The following is a 12,564-nucleotide window of genomic DNA, read 5'->3' as shown; positions in this document are numbered from 1 at the left end:
TCTCTCCTCGGCAACTGCTTCCGACCGATCACACCTTATATGGTAGGGATGGGGGGGCTGTTGTTGTGCCCTAAGTACGGTACCTTGCTCTTAGTTGCATTGAATTGTAGGGCCCAAGTTGATGACCAGGAGGATAGCCTGTCGAGGTCCAGCTGAATGCAGGCTCTTTCTTCTTCAGTTTCAGCAGGCCTGAAACTGATGAGCTTACAGTTGTCAGCATATAATGTTAAAAGGTTGCATAGATAGGTTGTACAGTCGTTAATATATATGCTGAACAAAGTTGGCCCAAGGATGGTTCCCTGTGGGACGCCGCTTATGACTGGGGAAGTGGAGGAGAAAACTGGATTGTCATTATCAGTGTAGATCATGACGCGTTGAGGTCTTCCAGTTAGGAATGCTCCAATCCAATCAATCACATCTTTATGCTCCTGGTTAGCTTTAAGCTTCAGCATTAGGTATGAGTGTTCAACTTTGTCAAAGGCTTTGGCTTGGTTGAGTAAGATAATGTCGACCGGTTCACCCATATCTAAAACTTTAGTTGCATGATCATATGACTGAATAACGTTGGTGACGATTAACCTGCTCCTGGGAAATGCATGTTGTCTATTGCTAATAAGAGTATTTTCTTCTGAATGGTTTATTAGAGCATGATTAATGATACCTTCCATGATCTTGCAAATGGCTGCGGTTAGGCGTACTGGTCGATAATTTCCCATGTTATCCTTATCACCTTTCTTAAAATTTGGTATAATATTTGCTATTCTCCAGTCATTTGGTACTTACTTTTTGGCCAGGGACATGTTGAATATTCTGGCAAGGGGGAGGGAAACCTGAGCAGTAGATTCTATCAAAAGCTGAGGGTGGAGGTTATCAGGTTCAGCAGCTTTGTTGGAGCTTAAACTTCTTAGTATTTTAAATACATCTTCTTGAGTAATTATTACAGGAGGCATTGGGTTATGTACTGTTACAGGAGGTATGGTTGGGAGTGTAATACCAGGTGGCTTTAGAGGTGAAGTTTGTGCAAAAGCTGGCATTCATGTAATCAGCAATTTCTTTTGGGTCCGTAGTACTGGAGCCATCTGATTTTTTTTAGCCTGTTGGTTTGCCGATAGGAAGTGTTGTTGGCTGTAACATAACACCAGAATTTTTTAGGGTTTTTCTTTGAGTTATTTGCAATAGGTTCTTCATGGTCTCAGATAACTTTTCTTGTCATGTTTCTCAGCTTGTTTTGGAGCTTGATGTATTTGCTGTGATGGTTGTCACATTTGCATTTTAGATATTTATTCCATGCTCTATTTTTCTTTCTGATACTTTTCTTAATATTCCTGGGAAGGTATGGAAGAGTCTTTGGTTTATCTGACCAATAAACCTTTGTATGCTTCCTACATGCACCTACTGAAGTAGACTTAAGGTGATTCCAACTAGATTCAACGTCTGTCTTATCTGATAATTCCTCATCCCAATTTGTTAGCTAGTTCTTCACGGATCAAAGTGTAATTTGTAAAAGCTCTCTTAAGTTTACCATCACAACTATGGTTAATATTAATGTTGTTTATTATGCATACGTGGTCACTTGCACCAATACCTGGAAGGTAACAGGTGGAAGTAATCCTCTCAGGATCATTTGTAATAAGGAGGTCTAGTAATGATGGTTGTTGCAAATGTCTAAATCTAGTGTGCTGCGTTATTATCTGAGATAGGAAGTTGTCAGCAGGGGTTCGGGTGGTTGTGTATGAGGGGTCATTAGGGGGTGAGTACCCAATACCTTCAAACCAACGAACTTCTGGCATATTGAAATCACCATAAACACAAGTGATGAATTTAAATTGCAAAACATCTGTATTAGGTTAGAAACAGCTTGGTGAGATACTAGTTGGTTCGGAGCTGATGAGCTACGAAAAAGCACACCAATGTTCACAGTTTTGAATCCAATCAAAAGGACACTCCTCTTCAACACAGGTTACTATCTAGGTTGCTCAGGAGTAACTATCCAGGGATTTGAGTATGTGCGTCATCCAATTTGGTCAACGAGTTCTTAGGACACATCTCACAAACGCAGAAAACATCTACATCCTTTTCATAAAGTAACACTTTTAGTTCTGAAAGTTTTGGCACTAAAGAATCAATGTTTGTGTATAATATTCATAGTTGCATCCGTTTTCTTTGGCTGGCTGGGCTGTTGCTAGTTCCGGCTTTGCAACTCTGTTACAGATTTTCGTCGCCTAAGCTAGCAGTGATGTAGTCAGTTTCAGACAATTCAGTGCAGCACTTGACGAAGAGACAGAGCTCAAAACCAAAGCCGCGGAAACAAAGGTTGAACTTATACAAGTCTTTCTGCCTTGGCTTAATGCACTATTTACACTATTAACAAGGGATATGGGTAAGTTTAGTGAACAATCGGGAGAGAGGGGAAAGGACTCCCTCCCCCTGGGGGATCGCGTTTTTTGACACGATGGCGCCGTCACGGATGACAAGGTTTTGTTCACTGGCTGCTGTACGCTTCTTCATCTCTTCAACTAGTTCTTTCCTTCTCTGGTAGTCTTTATTGGATGCATCAGCAAAAAAGGAAATATTCTCCCTTGTTGCTCTTGAGGTCTTCAATATTTCCAGTTTTATTTTGTTGTCATTTATAGAAAAAAGGATTGGATTGGGTCTGTTGAGGGTACTTGTATTCTTACCATTAGGTAGACGTTTCAAGTTGGTAATAACCCCAACAATAATTGAGAATTCATCTTTTAAGTAAGTTGAGATGAATTGAGCATCGTTGGTTTGCAGAGGAATGCCATAGGCAATCAGATTAAGTTGTCTTCTGTTTCTGTCTTGCTCTTGTCTTACTATTTTGCGGTTGTCTGTTTCGAGAAGGGTGGTTATAGAATTTTCGACAAGTTTCTGCATATCATCTACGGAAACCTTTGATTGTATAGCCGTCACGAGTGTTTCCACCTGAGCCCCCACAGTGTCCAATGAAGTCTGCATATCAGATCTGAAACCAGCAAACGTGTCACACGTTTCACTACAATGGGAGTCGAGAGTACTTTTCACTATATTTGGAACATCAGGTTTACTAGAACCCGTTTTGCATAATGGGCATGTCCAGATACTTCTACGTCTTTTGTTCATTTTACAGAAAATGTTGTATTTGGCTATACTCATTCCTAGACATGTTGCGCAGAGCCTTTTATCACATTTGCCACACTGAATGGCTGGCGAGGACTCACTCAGAACACAACCATAGACAGCACACTTATCGACTCCTTTTTCGGGTGTTGGGGGTTTTGGGCGTTTCGAGCTATTGGACGCCATAATTTCAGAGCAAGCGGCAACGTTGATCAGAAAAATTTGAAAGACTACTTAACGTGCGTCACGTATCAAGGGCAATTCAAAGGCATACAAGGTTGTAGTAAGTGTCTTCCACAAATAAATTACAATCAAACAAAAATGGGTGCCTCCTCCCTCCTTCCTGATCCAAAACTTCTCAGAAGCGTATGGGAGAAGTAATGCTGTGTTATTTTCAAGTACAGGAAAAATAACACTCCGTGTTTTCTAGTACGGATAGCGCTCAGTTGTTTTAAATACAGATAGCGCTCTATAGTCTTAAGTACAGATAGCGCTCCGTTATTTTGAGTACAGGAAAAGAATAGCGCTCCGCAACGGATGTCAATTCACCACTATCGTCATTACGTAAACAAAACAGGTCATGAGAGTTCAAATTTCAATGACAAAATACTGGATTGACTAAACACCAATTCAGGTAATTTATATATTGTTCTTTTAGGTAACTTCTTCTGGAACGACTGGTAATACTTGCATTTAGATTTATGAATTCAGTCCTTAATATTTTTGTTTTTAATATACTGCACTTAATTTTCAACCACACAGATTATCATCATAATATTATTATAGTATTCTAGTATAGTATTACTATGTTACACTAAAGTAGAGAGTTTGAATCAGGTAACTCTATTACTTTCAGTGATGTTGGACATGCTGTGGTTTAAACTTAAACATTAAGAAATCTTTGTTCAGAAGATGCTATAGTACCTGACAGTTTGTCCCTAATTTGACTTTCATTCTTTTACCTTAAAATAATTGCCAAAGCAAGTTGAATATTTGTAATTCTCCTCAGAGTCTTCTTCTAGCCCATCATAACTTCAAGTCTTCTTTTTAACAGCCTTTTTATCGCTGAACCTATAACAAGGATAATAAATCTATATGTCGTTTTGGAAGTATCTTTAGAGCACTTTAGCAACTCCTAAAGGTTTTTTGGTATTTTCTTTATAAAAAATAAAATAACCAAATTTCTCTTTCTCTAAAGCTTCAAAAAAAACACATTTGCCCATCATCATCCACTTTCCATTAATTGATACCATAGGCAATATCACTGCTTCACCATGTTTCTAAGCACTGGAAAATTCCCCATGTCTAAGTTTATATATTGTAAATAGTGATTGAAAAAAGCAATCAACTATTTTTGGCACAAATCTTGTGACAATCAATACCTGCTTGTGGAACTCGACTGTTTTTTTTTTTGTTTTTTTTTCTGCAACAGAGCAAAAGGAAGCAGATTGTCCACACAGCACACAGCACATGGCCATATCCAGGATCGCAGGGCCATGTCCAGGATTGCTGGATTGCCCCAGCTGGGGGAGGTACAAGAAAAACTTTAGAAAATGCATCAAAAATTTGTTTATATTCATTTTTGTTACATTTTGGCAAGTCAGACAAATATTCCGGAGGGGGATTAACCCCTCTTGATATGGCTTTGCATCCATGCATGTTTAGGAATTAAACATAGTTAGGTACAGTAAGCTGCTATAAAACTTCTTGGAGAACAAACAGATTTAAAATTGTGCATATGCTGTCTTAATTGATATTTCTTCTTGCAGTCCGGTTGGAGAAGAATATCCTAGCAAAGGATTTGTCTCTGAATGGTTCAAAAATGTAGAAATTCTGAAAGACATGTTCACTGAAATGCTCCATATTGGTAAGTTAATTTTTCTTATCATAAGTATTTGCTCTTGTATATTTATCTAGAGTATTAGTAATTAATATTTATTTCTTTCCTTTAAAGAAAAAAGTAAGAAAAGATTATAAATCATAAAAGTAAAAGAATTTAAATAGGCAAAAATATTTAAAAACAGATATAATATTCTAAACAAAGATGGTGGATAAAAACAATAAAAAAAAGAAACTTCTGACAATAAAAGAAAAGTCCAAATATTTTGGCTTCACATCCAGAAGCCTTTATAAACAAGAAGGGGACACAGGGACACAACTATAATGGCGCGTAACGACTTACGCGCACGGGGGGGCTTGGGGGTCGCGAAGTGCCCCCACCAACTAGGTGTTGGGGTGGCGCGAAGTGCCACCCCAACAGCTAGTATATATATATATATATATATATATATATATATATATATATATATATATATATATATATATATATATATATATAATATATATGTATAATATATATATATATATATATATATATATATATATATATATATATATATATATATATATATACATATATATATATATCTATATATATATAAAAATAAGTTGTCTGTGGATGTGTGGGTCTGTCTGTCGGGTGACGTCATGTTAGTGTGTTGACTGACGTCATGAAGTTAGTTGTCGTCATTTATGTTATGACGGTGACGTCATTAAAGATATTTAAGACATGCGTTCACGTAGAAATCTATTAATGTTTAACTGTAAAATGACTGATGAACTTACAATGGCAACAGCCGAGGAAGATGCTCAAAGAGTCTATGCTAAAAAACTTGCTGCTGATAGAGAAAGTAAGAAAAGAAAGTGTGCCGAGGAATCAAAAGAACAGCAAGGAAACAGGCTTGAGGCTGATAGAGAAAGTAAGAAAAGAAAACGTGCCGAGGAATCAGAGCAACCTGAAAGTTATCGCCTGGCATTCAGGTACAGCCCAGTCGATGATTATAGCTTGAGTAGATGTGTTCAAATCGGGACTATGTCTAAAATTTGTCCCTATTGCAAGGCCTTGAAATTCAATGGTGAAACAATGGGAATGTGTTTCGCCTCGGGAAAAGCTAACCCTCTATTGGCTGCACCACCAGAGCCATTGAAGACTTTCCTTACTGGAACTACGTCAGAATCTAAGCGTTTTTTGTCACAAATCAGAAAATATAACTCATGTTTCCAAATGACGTCGTTTGGAGCCCAAATCGAAAATCCAGATCAATTTATGTCTACTTTCAAAGTAAAAGGGCAAATTTATCATAGAGCAGGGTCCCTTCTACCATTCTCAGGCGAGAATCATAAATTTTTACAATTGTACTTCATCAGTGATAGAAATTCTGAATTGAATGCACGTTGCGAAATTTCTCCCAACGTTGAAAGGACAATCGTTTCCCAATTGCAACATCTTTTCCACGAAAATAATAATTTAGTGCGTCTGTTCAAAACAGCCATCGATTTGATGCTTATTGATACGCATAAAATTGTTATTTCCGCTGACAAAACGCCTCCTGGCCAACATGTGCGTAGATACAATGCTCCAACTATCGACGAAGTGGCAATCGTTATGGTCGGTGATCAGTTTTTACCTCGAGATATTATTCTTCATAAGCGAAACGCTCAGTTGTTAAGAATTGCTGAAACTCATCGATGCTACGATGCCCTACAATATCCTATCATTTTTTGGGATGGAGCCGACGGCTATCACTTTAATATTAAATTGATGAATCCAGCCACTAACAAAGAAATGAATAAGAAATGCAGTGCAATGCATTATTATTCCTATAGACTAATGATTCGGCAGGATGAAGAAAATTATATTTTAAAATGCCGTCAATTGTTTCACCAATTCGTCGTTGATATGTATGCTAAAATTGAATCAGAACGTTTGCTATATATCCACCTGAATCAGACCAAGCTCCGCTCTGAACAATACATTCATTTGCGGGATGCAGTTATAAATGATGGTAATACCACAAACGTTGGAAGATTAACAATTTTACCTTCGTCATATGCTGGCAGTCCCCGTCATATGCATGAATATGCTCAAGATGCTATTGCGTATGTTCGTCTCTATGGTCGTCCAGATTTATTTATTACATTTACATGTAATCAATCTTGGGACGAGATACTGCAGCTTTTACTTCAAGGACAATCGGCGGTTCATAGACATAACATTACGGCCCGTGTCTTCCGGCAAAAGTTGAAATCACTGATAAACTACATAGTAAATTTTGAAGTGTTTGGGTCAATGCGATGCCTCTGTCTCGGTCGTCGTTTGTGTCCCGGTCTGTAATTTCTCTTTGAGTGTTTTTTCTTTTTAGTTTTTTTTTTAGTTTTTTACCTTTTTTCTTTTTTCAGTTTTCTTTTTCTTCTTTATTTTTCAGCGTCACTATGAAGTACATATCGCCGAACCTTTGTTTTTTTAACTTAAATCTGGTAGGCATTGATGACCTTATCCAAGTCAAAATCCCAAACCCAATCATCAATTGCGCGGTTTTGCGTTCTTTGGCCACAAGCCTGTTTTCTTGCTGTTCTTGTGATTCCTCGGCACGTTTTCTTTTCTTACTTTCTCTATCAGCCGCAAGCCTGTTTTCTTGCTGTTCTTGTGATTCCTCGGCACGCTTTCTTTTCTTACTTTCTCTATCAGCAGCAAGTTTTTTGGCATAGACTCGTTGAGCAGCTTCCTCGGCTGTTGCCATTGTAGGTTCTTCAGTCATTTTTCCGTGAACGAATGTCTTAAATACTTTTAATGACGTCATCGTCATTACAAACATGACGACAACTAACTTCATGACATCAGTCGACACACAAACATGACGTCACACACACAGACAACTTATTTTTATAGATATATAGATATATATATATATATATATATATATATATATATATATATATATATATATATATATATATATATTTATATATATATATATATATATATATATATGTATATATATATATATATATATATATATATATATATATATATATATATATATATATATATATATATATATATATATATATATATATATATATCTATATTCACAGGTGGGAGACAGGGACACAACTACAATGGCGCGTAACTAATATCGCGCGTAACTAATATGGCGCGTAACGACTTACGCGCGCGGGGGGGGGGGGGTGGGGCGCGAAGCGCCTCCACCAACTAGGTCTTTGTCAACAGCTAGTATATGTATATATATATATATATATATATATATATATATATATATATATATATATATATATATATATATATATATATATAGTATATATATATATATATATATAGTATATATATATATATATATATATATAGTATATCTATATATATAAAAATAAGTTGTCTGTGTGTGGATCTGTGTGTGGATCAGGTGACGTCATGTTTGTCCGCATATGACGTCTGAATTATTTCACACTAATACAAAAGAAGAAAAAAACTAAAAAAGGTAAAAACTACAAAAAAAAACTAAAAAGAAAAAAAAACTAAAAAAGCTAAAAAACTAAAAAAACTAAAAAAAGGTAAAAATCTAATAACTAAAAAAAAACTGAAAAAAATAAAAAAAGGCAAAAACTACAAAAAAAATAAAAACTAATAAAAAAACTAAAAAAGCTAAAAAACTAAAAAAACTAAAAAAACTAAAAAAAGGTAAAAAACTAAAAAAAACTAAAAACTAAAAAAGAAAAAAACTAAAAAAAGGAAAAAACTGAAAAATAAAAGAGAAAAAGAAAACTAAAAAAATATGAATAAATATATATAAAAATAAGTTGTTTGTGGGTTATGTCTGTCTGTCTGTCTGTCGAGTGACGTCGTGTTTGTCCGCATATGACGTCTGAATTATTTCACACTAATACAAAAGAAGAAAAAAAACTAAAAAAGCTAAAAAACTAAAAAAAACTAAAAAAAGGTAAAAAACTAAAAACAAAAAAAAACTGAAAAAACTAAAAAAAGGCAAAAACTAAAAAAAAACTAAAAACTAATAAAAAAAACTAAAAAAGCTAAAAAACTAAAAAAACTAAAAAAAGGTAAAAAACAAAAAAAAACTAAAAACTAAAAAAGAAAAAACTAAAAAAAAGGAAAAAACTGAAAAATAAGAGAAAAAGAAAACTAAAAAAATATTAATAAATATAAAAAATATAAATATAAATATAATATAAATTAGCAATCAACAAAGCACCGAGACACAAATGACGACCGGGACACAGGGAGTATAAATGACGACCAGGACATAAGTAAAAAAAAAAACTAAAAAAATAAAAAAATGGTAAAAACTACAAAAAAACTAAAAACTAATAAAAAAACTAAAAAATCTAAAAATCTAAATAAACTAAAAAAGAAAAAAAAAGAAAAAAGGAAAAAAATAAAGGAGAAAAACAAAACTAAAAAACGAATGTATATACAGACCGGGACACCGGGATACAAATGACGACCGGGACACAGGGAATATAAATGACGACCGGGACACAGGGACACAACTACAATGGGGACGCCGGGAGGCACAGGGGGATATAAATGACGACCGGGACACCGGGACACTCAAAGAGAAATCACAGACTGGAACACCGGGACACAAATGACGACCGGGACACAGGGAATATAAATGACGACCGGGACACAGGGACATAACTACAAAGGGGACGCCGGGGTGCACAGGGGGATATATAAATGACGATGGCGACTCAGGGAATGGTCGATTAGCAATCACCATCAACAAAGCTCAAGGGCAATCATTAGAATCATGAGGTATAGATCTGAATACGGATTGTTTTCCCATGGACCATTATATGTTGCATGTTCAAGAGTCGGTAAACCTGACAATCTATTTATATGCACAGACAATGGGACAGCAAAGAATGTTGTATATTCGCAAGTTTTACGTAGTTAAAAACATATATATATATATATATATATATATATATATATATATATATATATATATATATATATATATATATATATCTATATTCACAGGTGGGACATAGGGACACAACTACAATGGCGCGTAACTAATATGGCGCGTAACGACTTACGCGCGCGGGGGGCTTGGGGGGGGGCGCGAAGCGCCCCCACCAACTAGGTGTTGAGGTGGCGCGAAGCGCCACCCCAACAGCTAGTATATATATATATATATATATATATATATATACTATATATATATATATACCATATATATATATATATATATATATATATATATATATATATATATATATATTCAGATGTGAAGTCAAAATATTCAGATATTTTTATTAATAAAAATGTTTTTATTTCTTTGTCCACTGTCTTTGTTCAAAATAATATTTTTTAAATTTTCAAATAAAAAGTCACTGTGGTCTAAGAAATTATTTAAAGTAAAAGAAAGGAAGAGAGACTTGAATAAAAAAAGGAAGTAATTTTGAGAATTATAAAATTGATACAAAAAGTTTAAAGCTGCTCAAAAAAGGCTTATAGTGACTGTTTATGGCCTGTGATGAGTAATAGACAACCCTAGGAACTGAATGTCTTTTGTATCACAACATTTAGCTGTAATTGGATGTAAAAAAGGCTTATCAAAAATTAGAGATTCTGATTATATGTCTGAAAATTAATTCTGATTAGGAGTTGCTGTTTGGTCTGTAAAAAAATAATAATAAAAATGAAACTTTGTCGTAGATATGTAAATACTTTCAACACCAAGCTTTGGCCTATCTTGACAGTACTAGCTGAAATGCTGTCTTTATGTATGTATGTGTAGTTTCAAGATTAAATACTGTAGAAAGTATAGTTCATCAAAATTATATTACAGGTGGTGTAAACGTCCAATAGCTTTGCAAAAAAAACTATTTTAACTTATTCCCCCCCCAAAAAAAATGATTTTTTTTTTGTTTCATTCAAAAAATAAAATTTTTTGCTACTATGCTCAAATAATTTCGTGATTCAATTTATTAGTAAGACATGGTTGCCAAACTGGACATGTGGATTTGATTTAGTTTTGAGCATAAACAAAGAATTCATTTCAATTAATCATTTGAATGCTAAATCTTCTATTGTAAATGTTAATTTTAAGCTCGATTTCAATTACATCAAAGTTGAATTGCTCATAATGAAAATATCTAGCATCTCTATGAAGAAATTATTTGGAATTTTCTCCAAGGATCTACGCAAAATTCCTTCTTTTTTGCTAGTGTTGTTTGAATAAATTTAAATAAATCGGCAAGACATGAACGTCAAACAGGGAGTGGATTTAAGTGGAGTTTGAGCATGATCGTGAGCATTTTTTAATTGAGTCATTGGAATGCCAAAGTCTTCTACTGTAAGAAAATGATTGAGAAGTTTGAATTTACGTCAAGCACCGTCTCTTGAGATCGTCTCATTCCATCTTTTCTCAAATCACATCCCATCATCTTTCTTTATATTCATAAAAAGAACTCAAATTTAAAAACCTATATTGGGTATGGTATAGGTTTTATAATCAACGTTTACCATTCCTAAATTTAAGACTGAGTTAAGAAACATCTCTTTTTACTGTGATGTATATTCTCAACCATAAGTCTTAGCTTACAAGCTATTGGATGAATAAATAAATATTAATCAGCATCAATATTAATTGATGAATTAAAAAAAAAAATGTTGCTCCTCTAATATTTTTGTCAAAGAACTCTTCACATTGTCCAAGCAAAATAAACCTATGGTTTGATAACCCGTGTTGGGCCTTAACCCGTGTTAAAGAGCTAAAATATTCTCTTTGTCGCTTTTAGACGCTTAAACCGGTGATAAAGTTGAGTTCAATTGATAGCTAAAAAGAGGTGCGTGGCTTGTAATATTTTTTTGAAGATGCTGACCAGAGATTGCTTAAATATGTCACATTGCCCAGGCATCGTAAATCAATTGCCTGGTAAACCCATGTAAAAGGGAAAAATATTGTCTCTATGTCATTTTTGCACTCAACTGAATAGAGATTCAACTGAATTTTGTTGAAGCTTAATTCATTCGTAAGGAAGGGCATGTTTTTTTCGTGGTTGCCTACGCCATTTGTTAGAAGTACTATTTATTTTTATATGATATTAATTTTGTTAAAATGTTCTGAATATTTTTTACTTTTTAAGTATTTCTTGTTAAATAAAGCCTTAATTGTTATAGGAGATTTGCTGGAATTTGAGAGAGGACATTATAGACATTGGGCAGTCTATATAGGAAACGGATCGAAGTACGAAAATGAGGTTGTGCACCTCTGTAATTTGGGGTCAACCAGTCGCTGGTTTTCTGGTGGATCCAAGTTCACAGAGGGCCAGAACAATAGCGGAAATCCAGTACAAGCTGGCGTAAAATATTTCTCCTTTATTCTTTTTTTTGTGACGTTTTTGTCTAAAAGCAAAATGGATTATCACAAACTATTGAACTAATAGGCTTACCCATTTGGGCAAATCTGCTACCTTCTCGCAGATTTGCCTGAGAACAAAGCTTTTCTGCTACCTTGTGCTCACAGGTATCATTCGCTAACATAGGCAAATGCCATTGAAGAATTTGCTATATCTTTGAAATATCTAGAATACATATCAAAGAATTTCAAATAAGGACTT

General features: G+C 34.5%; 1 protein-coding gene across 4 annotated transcripts in view; it reads left to right on the top strand.

Annotated features, from left to right (window-relative positions):
- The window catches only part of LOC136024876 (phospholipase A and acyltransferase 3-like), an 82,199-nt gene that overhangs the window by 46,638 nt on the left and 22,997 nt on the right, over nucleotides 1–12,564 (top strand). For all 4 annotated transcript variants that reach the window (XM_065700400.1, XM_065700402.1, XM_065700401.1 and 1 more), the window contains 2 exons: nucleotides 4,887–4,984; nucleotides 12,125–12,306. In XM_065700400.1, coding sequence (XP_065556472.1) covers nucleotides 4,887–4,984; nucleotides 12,125–12,306 — 280 coding nt within the window. The remainder of the gene's footprint in view (nucleotides 1–4,886; nucleotides 4,985–12,124; nucleotides 12,307–12,564) is intronic.

This window comes from Artemia franciscana, chromosome 3 (assembly GCF_032884065.1).
Source record: "Artemia franciscana chromosome 3, ASM3288406v1, whole genome shotgun sequence".
NCBI classification, from domain to species: domain Eukaryota; kingdom Metazoa; phylum Arthropoda; class Branchiopoda; order Anostraca; family Artemiidae; genus Artemia; species Artemia franciscana.
The sequence above is the reverse complement of the archived record's forward strand: the minus strand, read 5'-3'. Positions and strand labels throughout refer to the sequence as shown.